The sequence below is a fragment of the Micromys minutus genome (assembly GCF_963924665.1).
Source record: "Micromys minutus genome assembly, chromosome: 5".
Classification (NCBI taxonomy): domain Eukaryota; kingdom Metazoa; phylum Chordata; class Mammalia; order Rodentia; family Muridae; genus Micromys; species Micromys minutus.
This window is the reverse complement of record NC_137974.1, coordinates 13,764,846-13,783,413: the sequence shown is the minus strand read 5'-3', so window position 1 is coordinate 13,783,413 and position 18,568 is coordinate 13,764,846. Positions and strand designations below refer to the sequence as shown.

Genomic DNA, 18,568 nt, shown 5'->3' with positions numbered 1-18,568 from the left:
GAGAACCAAGATAAGGGATAACATTTAAAATGTGAATAAATAAAAATACTCAATTAAGAAAGAAATTAATGTAGATACCTCATAGGGTATCAGTGTTTGCTCATGAAACCAAAATGGAAAATAAGAAGACCACGCTTTCAATATCCTTCATCCTTCACTTTAGAATGAAACAATTTTATACTTCTGTTTGCTATATTAATATTAACCAACCAGATTGTGCTTTAAGTCTGGCATAATAATTTAAAATTATTCATCATAAATTTGAAGACTGTATAACACACATTAAAACCAAAATCTACTAGTTAAAATCAAATTATTGTGATAATTTGAGTAATTTGGCACATTTTAGAATAACATATATTGAATAATTTAGTATTGATACTGTTAGTGAAACAAATTTTTCTAACAATATTTAATAAATATTTAAAAATATTATTGTTTAATAGTTATTAGAAGGACATTGATTACAAACATGATCAATATTTAATATTCCCATTAAAAGTTGCTATTTTGAAGCAAGTTAAAATGTAATTCTGTAAAGATATGTCAAGATACAGCTCTATGTAAGAAGCATCAAAAACTTAAAAGGGAAAATATGGCACCTAAATTTTGTGATGTAGCAAGAAGAAACACCAGCAATTACTCAAAGAGACATTATGGTGGACATTTTTCATTTACAAAATTACTTATGTCTCAAAAGTAAAAATAAATAATCATATTATAATAAAACCTAAATATGTTAATTATTGGCATTATATATAATACTAGTAAGACTTTGATAGTGCCAATTATTAAACCCTTTCAGCGTTAGTTTATCAAAAACTTTCAGAAAATCTCAAATTTTCCAACCTGTATTATGAATATGTAGGAGTTTACACTAATAGTCACAAATATGTAAAAATATCTGAATAAAGGAAGCCTGGCTGAAAATCTATCTGGATAAAATATTGAGTTAGGTAAATGTTTATATCCATTTGGCAAACCTATATCAGAAATTATTCATAGGAGTTTTATATAATAAACAAAAGCATAAATGAAATATTCTAAAAAAATCTCTAAGCTAAATAAAAACTCCTAGAAATTGAAATTGGTACACAAGAAAGCACTAGAACATATTGAATTGAAGTAAATCACATAAAATATACTGAGAAACAATAATCATATTTTGGAAGAATCTAAGCAAGTGATGTAGAGAAATTGCACTTGAGAAAAATGTACTGGCAAGATGCATAAATAGTAACAATTATGCAGAAATAAAAATATAGGAGGAAGGGAATGCTAAGAATTGAAATGCTTTTATTATGGCCAGTATTTGTATCAAACACTGTGGTAAGAAATGTAGTAAGTTTTCTTCTATAAATATAATATCAATATATCATAGGATGGGATCTTACTCATAGTCCTATTTTTCAGGACCAATACAGAATAACATATGAGAGAGAGAGAGAGCTAAAGGCAGTGTGCCCCTTTCCCTGTCTCTGCTTCCCCAAGGAAAGTGGGTCAGCCATGCAAGCTACGTGGTTTCTTTAATGACTCATATTAAAAGTAGTGATGATATCAGTAGCGCATATATTGTTATGAGAATTACATTTTAAAGCAAGAATGGTGTTTATAATCTGGAAAATAAATGCTGAAAAATTCTCAGCTCACTCTATGGAATGGAAATAAGGAGTCTGTGAAGATTCTAAGCAGTATTCATGCAGCCCCACAAGTAGCATGCAGCTTGAGGACTTGAATCTTAAAGTCTAATCTCACAATCAAAACCCCTTTTTTTTTTTTTTTTGTTTGCCTGTCTGTCCTTGCAGTCAACAGGAAATGCAATCTATTATGCTGGAAATAAGAGGAAACATTGTGCAGAACCTTTGATGCACTATCATGAAAGTGCTTCAGCAAAAGAGAGGTCTTATGACAATCCCACACTTAGAAGAAATTCCTCTGCTCTTAGGGAAATTATGTGCGCAGGCACAGAAACTGCCCAATATCAATACAAAAGTCCCACTTGGGAGAGACTACTGTTTGGAGGCTTGGAGGAGGGCAAAATAAATGAGGGCCAAGTAGCTTTCAGGGATTCTACTGGGTGAATGACGACAAATTCAGTTAGCTGTGAATAAGCATTTCATTTATTTTACAGTTAGATTCCCCTGGTTTCTCTTTTGCTTTCTATTTTAGTCTTCAGAAAGAAAAACAGTTACATGCCACATGAACACTGATGTCCTTACATTGGTTATCTTTTATTACATGACTCTTGAAATGCATTAGTGTCTTTTATTATATATAGATTATGTATACCACTTTTCTAAATGCACTTAATTTAAGTTGACCATATGTTTTATTATCTAAAGGACAACACTTTAGACATTTGGTAGAAAATTATTAATGTGCCAGTAAAATAAGTTAAAAGTGATTGCCCTGGGAAAATGTGTATACCCACATTAGGTGATATGCATGAATCAAAAACTGAACTTTGAGACTGTCCTTTTTTCTCTAAAATATACGCCTCAGCCTATTAGACCGTATAGCAAAGTACACTCTAGATTATAATATCTAAATAAAGGTAAGGCATGATTTAAATTAATGCCGTACAAAGCTGGAATTTTAAATTTTGAAATAATTATTTAAATAAACAAAAAAACCTGAAATGGCTACTGTGAGAATTGATACCCCATTCCCACATGCAGAGAAGCGTACCTGTAAACATAGTACTATAGTAAAATGCTCACAACCTGGTAGCTGTTGCTATTTTCTGATCATTCTATTTAATGTCACTCTCTAAGTTTCTTGTGGGGTAGGCTTCTCAATTTCCCTAGGCAGCAATGCCCTATTCCACTATGCATTTTCACCCCATCTTAACCAGTGTTATATTTGTTCCTCTGTGCATTGATATGAGAAGAGAAAAGCTATGGACAATTCAGCCTTCCACCAACAGATGGCACAAGCGGGTATTTTCATAAATGAATGTCAGGATAATACTGATGCTTCAGCAGATGACATGCTTGTGAATATGTGTGGTTTTCTTTTGTGCTAGACCCACTGCCACATGCTAATCATCTGTTCTAGGACAGCCAATAACCTTTGTTTTATGTGTCATCTGGTGAGAAAGACCTTTTGAACCTCACCCATCACCCCATAGTCACCTGACAGTTGAAGCTGCATAGAATTTGAAGACATGGGGAGAGAATTTAGAAGACATATCTAGGTACTGATAGGTAGAATTATAATGAAAGAACTCCACAGGAAGAAAACAGGAGACCTTCAGATGGACCTAGAATTAAATGGTAAAAACAGGAACAAGAAAAATCCAGCAAAGGCAAAACGGAGCAAGATTAAAAGTTTAAAAAGTAACATTAAATGTAATGTCACAAAAGGCGGGCAAAGTGTATTATGTGAATAAAAAGACTCAACAGGAAAGCCACAGACACCAAGAACCTGGAAACTGCTATGTTGTTACTAGCTGTCTTCAGCTTCTTGAAATTACTATGGAATATTCTCTTTAACTGATTGAATTATATAAATGTCATTGAAGTTAATGTTAATCTTAAAGACTGAAGAAGAAAGCCCTTTTTAACCCCCTAATCCTAACCCTAACCCAAATCATCATGATCAAATTAATTAAAGCAAGCTGGGTTTGGTTTTTATTTTGTTTGTTTAAATTCCTTGAATGATATATTTATATAGACTGCCTTTTCTCAAGAAGGAGTTCAAGAATTCAGTATTGAACATGGGGATTATAAGGGTTTAATAGCTCGAGGATAGCAGGGTTCCTAATGAGGATTTGGGTGGGGAATAGGCAGGTTTAAGTAAGCGAAGATGACAAGGTGGTCACTGTAAGGCAGTTATAACAGCCTTTAGAAGCAAAGGTAGGTTTGCAATATGGTCGTTGCAGCTCTTTGAGAGAAAGATACGGTTGCTATTTTTTATAACAGGTTGTACAGAACCTTTGGTCTTTAAGATTACAGGTGGGGTATAACTCCGACGCTCCTCTGCCCTATGTTAATTCAAGAAAATTAATCTATTATACTTAATGCAAAATACCATGGAAAATACTGCTAACTAGATAACAATTCCAATCACCTTTTCTAAATTTACTTTCTAAAATCTCCCCTTTTATTGTCAATTATTTGATAATAATTGCTTTTTTATATATAATATGTTCTAATCATAATTTCCTGTCCCCACACCTCTCAAGTCTCACTGACTCCATTGATTCCAAACACCTCTTTCTCTCTTTCTCTTTCTCTCTCTCTCTGCATATGTATGTGTGTGTGTGTGTCTGTCTGTCTGTCTGTCTCTATCTCATAATATAGACAAAGTACAAGAAAGACATTTTAACCTCGTTTCTAGTTTGTTTACTTGTGTTAAATTGTACAAGGTCTAAATTCTGGTCAATGTTGTGTATATATTATTTTAAAATATGTATCTATATGCCTTTCTTATTTTAAGTTCAAAAATAAATATTTAAAATGAATTTATTAATAAGTCTCATCAGTAGCCATCAATTCTCTTTAAATCTCATGCAAAGTGATTATGTCCACAGCTGTGAACGATCCACAAAAATAAACTTATTGTTAGGGCATCCTAAAGAAGTTGATAACAACCTTTCATCCTGATTTAAATATTACCTAGAGTTAAGAATTTGAAATTGTGTGATACTTACAGCACCATTGTCAGTGTTAACCCTTTTTTCATCAAGCGTTTTAATGATCTATGATTTTAAATAGTAAAAATATCATTTCTGGATAGTCCAAATAATTTGCCAAGACAATACCCTTTCCTGAATATAATGTATACACAAGCATGTTAAAATTCATAGTTATTTAGTGGTTTTGCTGTTGTTTTGTTTTGTTTTTCTTTCTTCTAGAAATTTAGTACCTTTTGATCACTGGATTTAACAATTTGATCACATTCTAGTACAGCTGTAAGTCTGTAACTCTACAGAAAAGATACCCCAAGAAGGGTATAATTCGATCACAGTCATTCCAATATGAAAATGTCCTTTATTACTTGGTATACAACACTTGTCACTGACCCTACAACACTCCTTTGGTGCTTTTATATTCCCCACTCACAGGTCAGAAAAGGCTATGCAATGTTTAGCAACCCACCTTAGATTTACACAAAGAAATAAAGAGATGTTTTATAAAGCTAGGTGAAAATCTCTGTAAAAATATTACCTTAGCATAAATATGCTTGAATCTTTCCTACATAAAGGATTCTGCTTGTGAGGATGAAGAATAGATTTCAGAAAATACATAAATTCTATGCCCTAAAATGAACTTATGATTCTTTCTGTCCTTCAATAGATTTGTTATGGCTGTGACCTAATTTCTATGCTAATTTATAGGGTTTACAATTTCTTTATTCTGCAAACAGCCTGTATTTCTCACTCTTTCAAGTCTCCAAGGTACTGACTCTAAGGAGTGCGGCACATACATCACAAATAAAATGGATTCAGGAAACCATTCATCAGTGAGCAGTTGCTGATCCACGCTTTGGACTTTCCATGCCCCTCATTTCTTCTCTTCCTCAACCCAACAACCTTACTACTGATGCTTTTTCTGCTCATTATCACCTCTGCCAGAAGTGAGAAAGAAGAATGTGAAATTCAAATGAGTCGAAAATGGCTTTTAAAATTTATTTTGAGTATAAGAGAGAAAGTTGAAAATGTTAGCTATAATTAATCCTGGATTTTTCAAGTGACTTCATCCAGATATACTTGTCTTTCTTACGTGATGTTACATTTTTAAAAGAATAGAACTATTTGCCCCAATACCTTCCTTAGTCTTTGATATATACCTAAAGATACATGAAATCTACTTACACAAGTCATGTCCATGAATTCCACAGAATATTAATACCTGCTATGGAATGGAAATTGTTATGAGGATTTAGCTTATCTACCTGGATTGATATAGAAATATCATTTAGGTACTGTGTTGAAGTTCTAGTTTTTTAGCAAAGAACTCATATGCTGATTCCCTATTAGACTCATAATTAAAATTTTAAATTGCATAGAGAACTAAAACCACATATTTTGGTTTTTCTAATGTACTTTAACAAAATGAATAGCTTCTTCTAAAAATTACATACTTGAAAATTAGTAAACAATCTGAAAAAGGAGAATTGTTGCTTAATGCAATACTTCAAACCGGGATTTGATCCTAACATGAGAGTGTGAAAAAGAGTGCTGTTTATTTAGGTTATCTTTAATAGCAAAAAATCTTGATCTCAAAATCTACTACATTTTTTTAAAATGGGCTATTTTTGAAGTGGGCTGTTTTGAGCCCTTGAATATGTCTCTCTCACTTTCAGTTAATAAGTAAGAAGAAAACAAGCTGTGTGGTCCTGCGGTCTGCAAGATTACTTCAAGGGCTGTTGAGATTGCTTAGCCTATACCTTCACTTGCCTCATAATTCAAGAAAATTACTCCAACCCCTGAAATGAACACGGGGGGGGGGGGAGAGAGAATTGACATCATCAAACTGTACTCTAGCCTCCATATTTTGTCCATGACCCATATGCCCCCTGCACACATGGATCACACAGACACATACTAAGTGAAGATTATTCATGTTTTTAGTATATGTACAATTACATGTAGAACATATTTTAATTTCTCAGATTGAAAGACCTAAGCTATTCAAACACTTGTGAAATGAATGAATAGTAGGAATGGGTTAAAGCAGTGTTTATAAATGAGATTTTTAACTCATTCTTACTCTAAATTGCCTTTAATTGTCTTCAAAATCTATCACAAATATATGTCTCTAATCATTTCTGCAATTATCAGCTTGTGGGTTGAAGTAAACACATTTACATGAGAGGTGGGTAAGTTGTTTGATTGATCAATTGATTGACAAATCAGTTGGTCAGTTGATTAGTCAGTCCATCTATTCATGAAAAAAATAATGGACTATACTTTCTATACTAGAAGAAAATATCATATATGTCAAATATCAAAGTCTGACAACCACAGTAGATAACATGTAATTTTTAAGTTTGTATAATATTAATTATATTATAAAACTGTCATGAGAATTAAGAAAAGAACAAATACTTTACTTCACTGTATGTTCAGAACAAAAATACAAAAGAAAATTATTATTTTAATATTTGACAGATATAATTTGTACTCTGAAATACAGTCCCCATTAACACTGATTAATCAATTAAATAAGGTTTTGTATCTTATACCAAGTGTTATAGCTATAAATGTTCATATATTTATATATGTATTCATATATGTGTACATATATATATGATACATGTCTATGTATATCACAAGCATGCATTCTCAACCATGATGTTTACAGCTTTTATAAGCTACTAGTGGTTTAAACAAACAGTCTCAAAATATAGTAATATAATTTACACTATGTTACAATTTTAAACTAGATTGAAATGTATTGGGTTGTGCTTCAATGTACATTCTATGTATATTAATATTAATAAATTAGTTAATTGAGCCTTTGTGTATATCATGCTATTATTAAAATACTTTAAAAGGTCTAATGAAAATGAATTATAGGCATATTCAGTAACCTAGATAGTAAATATAGAATTTAAATATTGCAGAATATGCTTATTAAAGTACAATGTTTAATAATGGAAATGTAGAAACATGTTCCCTGTATTTTAACAAGAAAAAACATTAGTGAGAGAAAGCATGCAGCAAGGGAAAAGCATTACTGCCATGTAACATGGAAAATAATAATAAAATTAATCTGTATATTATCATGCAGCATGTGTTAGAAAAATCATGGAAGCCAGTTAAAGCACATACTGCATGCTTATGGTAGGTGGGAATGTTAAGAAGAAAATGAGTTGTGTTCAGGTGCCTAAAGTTGTACGGAAAATAAGCAACCAACCAGAGAGTAGAATCCAGATCCCCAGCTCTATTCAAAATGCTGACCCTTAATGTTGACCCTTGTTTCATGCTGTGTCCTTTGTGCACAGCAGAAATAGGCTTGGAAGGTGAATAATCTAACTATTCTTCTAGAACAATTTTTGCAAAACACCTGGGAAGCAGGCCCAGTGCAACTGAGACATCTGAGAAGCTCATGAGTATTATTTTCAAGGGACTAATAGCATGGAGGCTCTCTAAATTATCTTTAAAAGGAAATCTGTGGCACCAGATGGTAGGTCACAAGGCTACCTCCAGGAGGAACAGTAGTCTGGGTATGCTTTTACAGTGCCCAGGAAAACAGTGCATATAACCAAAGAACCTCATTTGGTTCTGTCTCTGTTTTGAAAGTCCAATTAAAAAACTGCATCAAACTTCCTTAGATCCTTGAAGAGAGAAGATGATAACAATAGTTTGTTTACCACTATGCATGCCCTTGGTAAGATATCACCTACAGTTGGGCCAAGATTTCAAATTTCTGTGACAAACAACTATTCATGGCCACAACCACCAGGAACTTAATAGCTTTAGTAACTGAAAACAAAAGTTGAAGTTCACATTTTCTCTCCAAATTGTACTTTCAGAACCTGTTGGGTTCCAGTCTGTCTACTCACTGTAATAGATTTACTATAGTTCTTATATCCTTTCATTTTAGAAACCCTGGAGACAAATTATAGTTTAATTGGGAGATTTAATTTTAATTCACCTTAACAAACAGCAGTGATGCTGTTTTCTGTAGAGACAAATAGATTATATGGTAAAAAGAGCAGAGTCCATTATAGTAGGGTGGCAGGGATTCCTTTAAAATGTATATTTGTTATAAAGAAGTGGAAGGTACAAGAGAAAAGACAGGCAGTTGTGAAAATAGTCATGAAAAGAAGAAGGTCTCCGGTTAATTTGTCTTTTTAAAAGAAAAAAATTCTACTGCAATGTTATAAACAAAAGAAAATTTAAGAAAACACATCCACTGACGTAGAGAGACAGAGTCAGAGACAAAAGACTTAACCTGTTGAGATTATGAGGTATGTGAACATACACAGCCCAATGTCTATATAACATTCAAATTATTGAATATTGTGAGTTTTATGACCACCAAAAGGTACTCTAACTTGTTCCTGGCTTCTCAAGACTGAGGATATTACTTTAAGACATAACCACAATTTAGCTGGAGCAAGGTACTAATTTTAGAATCTGATGATGGCTAAACATCTGACATCAAGGTAAATATTTACCAATGTCGGTGAAAGTTCAGCTGTCCGGCAGAACTAGCAGATAGAAGGCTAAGAGGAGGCCACCCTGGATGCAGTCTGTTTACCAGATGCATGATGGCCTTTTACCCAGAAGACCGTGTCCAGATATGCACATGTGGACTTGCTACTTCACCGCCACTCACATTCGGCTGTAAAGAGCTAGGCTTATAATATATGTCACATTCCAAGAATAGCGTTTTGTCTTTTCCATATACAAAGCAACTGGTACAAGAACAAGCGTCAGAACACACCAGGTGTTGTGAGGTAATACTTTATTAATGTTTATGAGCTTCCATCTAGGATTAGTGGGATTGGAGAGAAAATATGGCCATAAGCTGAACAATTAGCTTAGCCAAACAATTTCTATTCTGGTTAGTACAAGGTAGGAGAAAATGAAATTAGCTTTCTCTTGGAAAGCACAGAGAATTGCTATTTCTGATGCCAGTGGCAGATTTGTTGTTTTCTTTCTGGTCTTAGCTCAGTCACTGGTCACTCAGCCAACATGTCTTTATGTTTAGAGATTATAGACTTGAAGCGATGCTGAATGCCTTTCTTTGGCCATTACTTATATGACATACAGTTTCACAGACTGAATTTACTGGACTCTTCCCATAGCTGGTTTCATGAAAGATAACAGGTCACAAACTGTTGAAGATCAGAGTCAGAGAAGATAGCAAAGCATTTTGGATGCTGGACCTGGACAGCTCTAGGACCTGTTTGTAAAGGGACATGTTCCCAATAGACATTTAAGAGAGCAGAGTAAGAGAAAAATGAGAACATTTGAAGTAGAACCCCTATTTTATTTAAGCTTCAGTAACTGCTCTCTTGCCTTTCACTGTGATAGCTCATATTACTTGCAATACACACACACACACACACACACACACACACACACACACACACACACACACACACACGGGCATGCATGTTCTTCTAGTCTTTTAGCTAGAAACTGTCTTTCAGCTAGAAACTGGAGCTACCTTTAAATTCAAACCTCCAGGCAGACACGGAGGAAAACTTGTGTCCCGGAAACTATCAGCTTTGCCATCAGCAACAACGAAGTTTAAAATGAAGACATGAAGAACCTCCACGGATTTCATAGCATTGCTTTCCTGGTTTGCATCTTTGGCATCAAGAAGTTGAGACTGCTCTTGTTTGGGGGGAAAAATGTGTTTCCTTGCTCTGTGCAAAGAATTGCTGGATCCCCAGCGACAGGGAGAAACTAGATGGCGAAGCAGGGTTTTGTAGGAGCATGCCTGTGTGTTCAGAGACCAATGTGAACTTGTTTATTTATTGTAATTCTCGTTTTCTTGCTAACAACCTGTAGACTTGGGATTTAAGTGGTGCAGTAAGAAGCCAGGCTAGTCAAGGCTAGTAGTCATGTGCTCTGGTCCCCGACCTGGTGGCAAATCCTCCCAGCTGTGAAGAGCAAGGCTGTTATGGTGGGCTGTGGATGTAGAAAGTCCAGGAGCAGGAGCGGACACTGTAAATTTCCCCCTCTGGCCCTGGGCTTTTCGGAGTTTCTGTTCTTAATTGACAGACCAGTGACTATTGGCTGAAGTTCCCCAGCGATTTGCATGAACAGAGAGGGAGTGTCCTCGGCCACCCTCCCTTCTGGAGCGCTCTGACTGCAGCCTCCCAGGGAATGCTCAGCCGAGGGAATGCGCGCAGCTCGCTGGTCCAGGCAGTGAGCTTGCGCCCGGCGACCTGGCACCAGTGCCTGGATATGGGGCATCTACATCGTCCCAGCAGCAGGACCAGCCACAGGAACCTGCCGGTAAGGATGCGCGAACCCTGGGTCCCCCAGAAGTTGCAATACTCTCCAGCTGTTTCTACTCCTTGATGATATTTTCAAACGTTTTCCCACAATGCAAACTTCAGGAGAGGATAGGGGGAGGGAAGGGAGTTTGGGATACAGAGCCCAAGGTATTTTAAACAACTAGCATGGTTCCTGGGTTCCATAGAGGAAGTTTCTGAAGCAGAAATGTTGCAGGAGGTGGATGGACCAGAATGAGCTCAATCCGCTTGTTAAGACTGAGTCCCGTGTCCAGTGTCAGCTTGGAATTGTCTGTCTACTGCAATTGACAAATGCTTTCGCATAAGAATTTTTCGCGTTTACTTTGCTGGCTTGTCAGCTTGGCAGGAGGTAGAGGGCATAATAAGAGGGAGACCCAGATCACTTTATTTGATTTCATGTACAGGCTAACATGAAAAATCTCTTTCCTCCCTAAAACAGGTAGGGAGTATGGCTCAGTTTTCCATATTGTTGTTGTTGTTGTTGTTACTGATGCTGCTGTTCTTATTGGCCTCATGGAAAACGGGTGTAACACATTAGATATTCTGGGACTTTAATGGCAGAATTATTTTAATGAGCAGTAAATCGTGCGCCGCTCAGTCCTTTTCTCCACCTTCCCCTCCCTTTCTTTCCCATAACCTACAGAGGTTTTTCCTTGCTCAGCCAGCCTTTTGACTCAACGTATGCTCTGCCCTGTTTCCAGAGACCCAAAGCCTTAAAGTCTGAGATTCTGAACCTTAAGTAGAGAAGCTAGTTGCCAGAGCGCAGGGGAGCAGGTGGGGGGTGGAAGGGGGAGAGGGATGCGGAATAGAAGATGAGGAGAGAGGAGTTAAGTTTCAGAGAGCTCTTTCTCACACACACAGAGATCTTACCCTCTGGAAGCAAGTTTCTACTTTGCTCTTGGTAATAGGCATGTAGCACTGTCCGGGAAGGGGAGGGTCACTACTTCCTAACTCTCATCTCTGCTTTCTGGAGTGTGTAATCACCGTTTTCCCCTTCCTTCACTCCAGCATGTTTTTCTGCTTTTCCTCTTCGTGGGACCCTTCAATTGCCTCGCGAGTTACAGCCGTGCTACCGAGCTTCTGTACAGCCTAAACGAGGGACTGCCCGCCGGAGTGCTCATAGGCAGCTTGGCGGAGGACCTGAGGCTGCTGCCTCGGGCCTCTGGGAGACAGAGCCAGCAGTTGCTGCATCCTGAGCACACTGCTGCTGAAGGGAACCCCCCTCTCTCTTTCAGCTTGGCCTCCGGGGGACTGAGTGGCCAGTATGTGACCCTAGATAACCGCTCCGGGGAGCTGCACACTTCTGCTCAGGAGATCGACAGAGAAGCTTTGTGCCTGGATGGGGGCGGAGGGGCTGCCTGGGATGGCAGTACCTCCATTGCCTCCTCTCCTTCTTCTGACTCCTGCCTTTTGCTTCTGGACGTGCTGGTCCTGCCTCAGGAATATTTTAGGTTTGTGAAGGTGAAAATTGCTATCAGGGATATCAATGACAATGCTCCGCAGTTCCCCATTTCTGAAATCTCTGTTTGGGTCCCGGAAAACTCACCTGTAAACACCCGATTGGCGATAGAACACCCTGCTGTGGACCCAGATGTAGGCATTAATGGTGTGCAAACTTACCGGTTACTGGACTACCATGGCATGTTCACCCTGGACGTGGAGGAGAATGAGAATGGGGAGCGCACACCCTACTTGATCGTCATGGGTGCTTTGGACAGAGAAACCCAGGACCAGTATGTGAGCATCATCATAGCTGAGGATGGTGGGACTCCACCACTGCTGGGCAGTGCCACCCTCACCATCGGCATAAGTGACATTAATGACAATTGTCCTCTCTTTATAGACTCACAAATTAACGTCACCGTTTATGGAAATGCTACAGTGGGCACCCCTGTCGCAACAGTCCAGGCAGTGGACAGAGACTTGGGGACAAATGCGCAGATCACTTACAGTTACAGCCAGAAAGTTCCACAAGAATCCAAGGATTTATTCCACTTGGATGAAGTCACTGGAGTCGTTAAGCTTTCCAGTAAGATTGGTGGGAGTGCTCTACAGACACATAGGCTCACCATCCTTGCTAATGGACCTGGCTGCATCCCTGCAGTCATCACGGCTCTTGTGTCGATCATCAAAGTCTTTTTCAGACCTCCAGAAATCGTCCCACGTTATATCGCAAATGAGGTGGATGGCGTTGTGTATCTGAAAGAACTGGAGCCTGTTCATACTCCAATTGCGTTTTTCACCATCAGAGATCCGGAAGGTAAATACAAGATTAACTGTTACTTGGATGGCGAAGGGCCATTCAGGCTAGCACCCTACAAGCCGTACAACAATGAGTATTTGTTGGAGACCACAAAACCTATGGACTACGAGCTGCAGCCGTTCTATGAAATATCCGTGGTGGCCTGGAACTCAGAGGGGTTTCATGTCAAGAGAATCATTAAAGTACAGCTTTTAGATGACAACGACAATGCCCCTGTTTTCCTGCAGCCCTTTATAGAACTGACCATTGAAGAAAACAATGCACCCAATGCCTTTTTGACAAAGCTCTATGCTACAGATGCTGACAGTGGAGAGATGGGCCGAGTATCCTACTTCTTGGGACCCGATGCTCCATCATATTTCTCCTTAGACAGTGTCACAGGGATTCTGACAGTGTCTACTCAGCTAGACAGAGAAGAGAAAGAAAAGTACAGGTACACTGTCCGAGCAGTGGACTGTGGGAAGCCGCCCAGAGAATCAGTGGCTACAGTGTCTCTCACTGTGTTGGATAAAAATGACAACAGTCCAAGGTTCATCAACAAAGATTTCAGCTTCTTTGTGCCAGAAAACTTTCCAGGATATGGTGAAATTGGAGTCATTAGCGTAACAGATGCTGACGCTGGGAGGAATGGATGGGTAGCCCTCTCGGTAATGAACCAGAGTGATATTTTTGTCATAGATACAGGCAAAGGCATGTTGAGAGCTAAAGTCTCTTTAGACAGAGAACAGCAAAGCTCATACACTCTGTGGGTGGAAGCTGTGGACGGGGGTGAGCCTGCCCTTTCCTCTACCACAAAAATCACAATTCTCCTTCTGGACATCAATGACAACCCTCCTCTAGTTTTGTTTCCTCAGTCTAATATGTCTTACTTGCTGGTCCTACCTTCTACTCTCCCTGGCTCACCAGTAACAGAGGTCTATGCAGTTGACAAAGATACAGGCATGAATGCTGTTATAGCTTATAGTATCATAGGGAGAAGAGGTCCTAGGCCCGAGTCCTTCAGAATTGACCCCAAGACTGGCAACATCACTCTGGAGGAAGCCTTGCTGCAGACAGATTATGGGTTGCACCGCTTACTGGTGAAAGTGAGTGACCACGGATACCCCGAACCTCTCCATTCCACAGTCATGGTGAACCTGTTTGTCAATGAAACTGTGAGTAATGAGAGCTACATTGAGAGCCTTTTAAGAAAGGAACCAGAAATTAATATAGAAGAGAAAGAACCACAAATCTCAATAGAGCCAACTCACAGGAAGGTAGAATCAATGTCCTGTATGCCCACATTGGTAGCTCTGTCTGTCATCAGCTTGGGTTCCATCACACTAGTTACAGGAATGGGGATATACATCTGCTTACGGAAGGGTAAAAAACATCACAGGGAAGATGACAATTTGGAAGTACAGATTCCGTTGAAAGGAAAACTTGACTTGTGTATGAGAGAGAGAAAACCAGTGGATATTTCTAACATTTGATATGCCATTGTGGAATAACATGGAGGGACATTCTACCTGTCACAGGTCGTCTTTGTCACGCAAGCAACAGTGTGCTGATGCAGTTCCATTAAAGGACAATTAATTTATAACTTGTACTATATTGTAAATAGCTGTTTTCAGGTTTTTAATTCAAATTCAGAAGTTATAAAATGTGTACAGGATTTTTAAATGAAAATTAGTACTAACAGCTATATCATTGTTATTTATATATATAAATACACATATATATATATAAAATGTTGGATATAACTGGCAGCTCTAATACCAAGCAGATGACTGGCAAAACTCAAGCCTAAGGTAAGAAAAGTACATTTTTGTTGTTTCTAAAATGTCTTTTCACCACAAGAGGGCACCAGCTTCCTCTTAGCAGGGAACTGTGGTATTGTACAGGCTAGTTGTACATGAAATTAAGGAGAGAGTATATTTTAAATATATTGTTTTTAACGTTAAATGTAAAATTGACGTAAATTGAATTCTCTACTTAAATATATGACAATAAAGAAAAGAAATCCACTTGTAAACAGAAAATGTATTACCTCGTAGGTACATGGACTATAGTTTGAAAGAGAAGGCATTTCAAAAGGAGTGCAACTCATTTTGGGCACGCATCAAAACATTGCCATGTGTTACAATTTGACCTGCTGAAGAGTGCAATGTTTCGTGTAACTCCACCTGCTTTCTGTGAGCTTTAGCACTGCACTTGCTAGAATTACAGGGGGTGGGCATCAGCTGTGTATTATTCCTCCTTACATAAAAAGTATCTAGACACTGTACTCAGTAAAAGAGTAAGACACTCCTCAGTGTCTCAGTCTCTACTTGCTTGCCTGACATTTATGATATCTTAGTGCATTCTCAATTTGTCAGCAGCAACTTTTTTTTCGTGGGTTTTATGTTGGTTTGGGTAGACTCCTGTTCACTTACACAATGAGAAAAATAAAAGTTGTATTCAAATTGAATTTCTCAGAAGGCTACTGTGCACTATTGGTTGTTTGAGTTAGGTATTTTACATGAAAGTTATACTTTTGTAGTTGTTTTGGATCATTGGCTAATGTTCTGGCTTCTTTATTTGGTTCTGGAATACATCCAAAGTTTTATTTGTAAGCCCATCTGCAGATTCTTTTGATAATTTAGATTTTACCAGCTCCTTTGCAATGGAGAAAACTGATTTGTCAGTGATTGCTAATGCTCCCTTCTTTGCATGAGATGGAAATTTTATTTTATATATGAACTGTAGCAAAGCTGTCTGTATCAAAAAGAAATGTGTTAGCTTCAAAATGGGTCACTTATCATCCTCACATGTCTCTATCATACCAAAATTGTTTATATGTCTGCAAATTAAAAGTATATATTTTCATATTTTCTTGATTATTTTTACCATTTTATATTTGAACATGGGCTTGTTCTTTCACTGAAGTGCCTGCTATTGGTGTCTGTTTGTTTCTAGGATTAAATGTGAGGAATATTAGTATTCTGCTATGCTAAAATTTATATTAAAATAATCCATAACCTAATTAAGCATTGGGTAAATTATTAAAGGTGTGTAAATGGTAGTCATGTGTAGAAGAGAACTTGCTTGTACATTTAAGTTTCTATGAAAACTTGCATTCATGCACGTCTACATTCATTTTAACTAATTACAGGTTTAATATCACTATAACTTCCTCACACTCTAGAAAACACCATGTTTCTCGTGGTTCACTAACATGTAATATTTTAAGTTAATAGCACAGCACAACGAAAAGCCTTACACGTAATAAACACAGGCCTTCTTCGATTTATGTCAATTGCTCATTTTTGTTTTCTTCACTTTGATAATCTGGATAAATAAGTATATACGGCAGCAGGATCTAAGAGAAAAAGTTCAATAGATTTTCACAAAGGTTCCCTTTGTATGATAGGCACTTGAACTAAGAGACTTATAAGGCCATTTATGTCCATAACTGTTCCATTCACAACTCTTACATAATAAAGAAGAAACACATTTTTCCAGTCATGTTTTGATTAGTTTCGTATATAAAAAGAGAAGCTACATAAAAGACATGTCGCAGCATTAATAAGAAACTACATCCTCTACAAGCTTCATGACCTTTAGCACCTTTTTAATCTCTTTTAATATCTTTTCTTATTATAATAAGAAAAGAAAAACATTCTATTCATTTCACAATTTGAACATAGTTCATGTGTGTGTGAGGGGGATGGTTATTGAAGTTCATTTCCTGCATGAGAAATATCAATGACCTTAATAAAATTATGTATTTGTAAATAACTTTGTTGTAGGATTTCCTTTACACGTTATTGTGTTCACATTAAATGAAGACATAGCAGGAAAGACTAAAATAAAGCTTAAGTATAAAAGCGTCTTTTTCCTAAGACCCTGTGCTAGAACAGTTGCCAAAATGTATGCTAATCATGTCAATGTTGTTAGTTAAGCTGGCACGAAGATAACTGTTCCATTCATTAAAGCCCTAATATCCATTTAACAGTTTGAGAACCGGTGAGCTCTCTTGCCCAATTTAATGATGAAGGGGTGGCTCTGATATTTGTCCTGACAAATACATCTTACACTATGGAGGAAAGAGTTCATTAATTTGAACTTGGAAATATAAAAGCAATATAGCAATTCAATCTGGGTGGGTGAATAATTTACATGATTTTCCATTTCCTGATTTTTTACCATAATTTTTTTAAGGTTCTTTTTTTGAAAGATACACTTTTATCATGAAGAGTTCAAAACTAAAGCATGCACAGATATACACATACATACACACACACACACACACACACACACACACTCACACACACACTACTCTTAAAATAATCTCAAGGAACTGGTACATTAGTAAAACACAATTCCTAGTATTCTGGATGCTAGTCCAGGGATTTAGAAAAAAGCAGGCTTGATTGTACTGTCAGTAAAAGAAGCATTAAAGAACAGTGTATAAAGCTGAAGTGATTGCAATAAGTCCTATAAAGATTCTAATTTTGCAACCCTGGAAGATGTTGATCTTGACACCAAAGGGGGTAGGAGAAATCAAGCAATTCTTCTTGAAGAATAATTTCAGCATGTTGACCTTTGGCAGACAAGAGTAAATGCAATGACAATGTTTCTGTGAAAAGGAGGTGTTCTTCAGCTTCATGGGGCACCGCTAGTTCTCAGAGACATAAAATACAAATACCTTTGGGATGCTTTTTATTCTAAGCTGGATGTATAACACACAAGGTAAAGCAGTGTACTATTACAAAACATCCACATTGCTGACATATGTACTCTGCCTATTATGGTGTGTTTACATTCAAACAGTGAGTAGAAATTGACAAGGGAGCTGACCACAGTTCTTGAAAGCATATAATGTAACTTCCTAAATGTAGTCCTAATTAACTGTGCAGTGCAGATCTGTCAGTGTTTCCCTGTTTAGTTTAATCAAAATATCTAAATTTTCAGATAGAAAGTACTCAAATAAATCTTTAATAATTTTCAAATGTCACTTATTTATAAATAGTAGTTCTTAATATTTCTAGTTTTATTTCTATAATAAACTCCTAACTAAAATTATTTTCCATTATATTTATTTTACTTTTCGTGGGGGTCATGTGTGAGGGTCAGAGGACAACTTGGACCTGTTACTTCCAGGGATCTAACTCACCTTGTGAGACATGGCACGCCTCTTTACCACTGAGCCATCTCACTTAGCCTCTGGATTGCTTTCTTTTAAGGGTATCACACAAAGTAAATGAACTTCACTTAACCTAATAACATACGAGGTCAGAAACTGTGCTAGTAAAAAGCATTCAGTTTCTCATTTTACCTATATTTCCTATGTATAGTTAGCACAAGGAGACAAAGTCCCATATGGAAAGCTTATAA

At 37.1% G+C, this 18,568-nt stretch overlaps 1 protein-coding gene across 1 annotated transcript; it reads left to right on the top strand.

Annotated features, from left to right (window-relative positions):
* Positions 1–10,795: 10,795 nt before the first annotated feature.
* Positions 10,796–14,682, top strand: PCDH20 (protocadherin 20; the record flags this gene model as incomplete). Its single annotated transcript, XM_080916781.1, has 2 exons — positions 10,796–10,927; positions 11,956–14,682. The coding sequence occupies 2 exons, from the start codon at positions 10,796–10,798 to the stop codon at positions 14,680–14,682; spliced, it is 2,859 nt and encodes a 952-aa protein (XP_080772907.1).
* Positions 14,683–18,568: the final 3,886 nt, after the last annotated feature.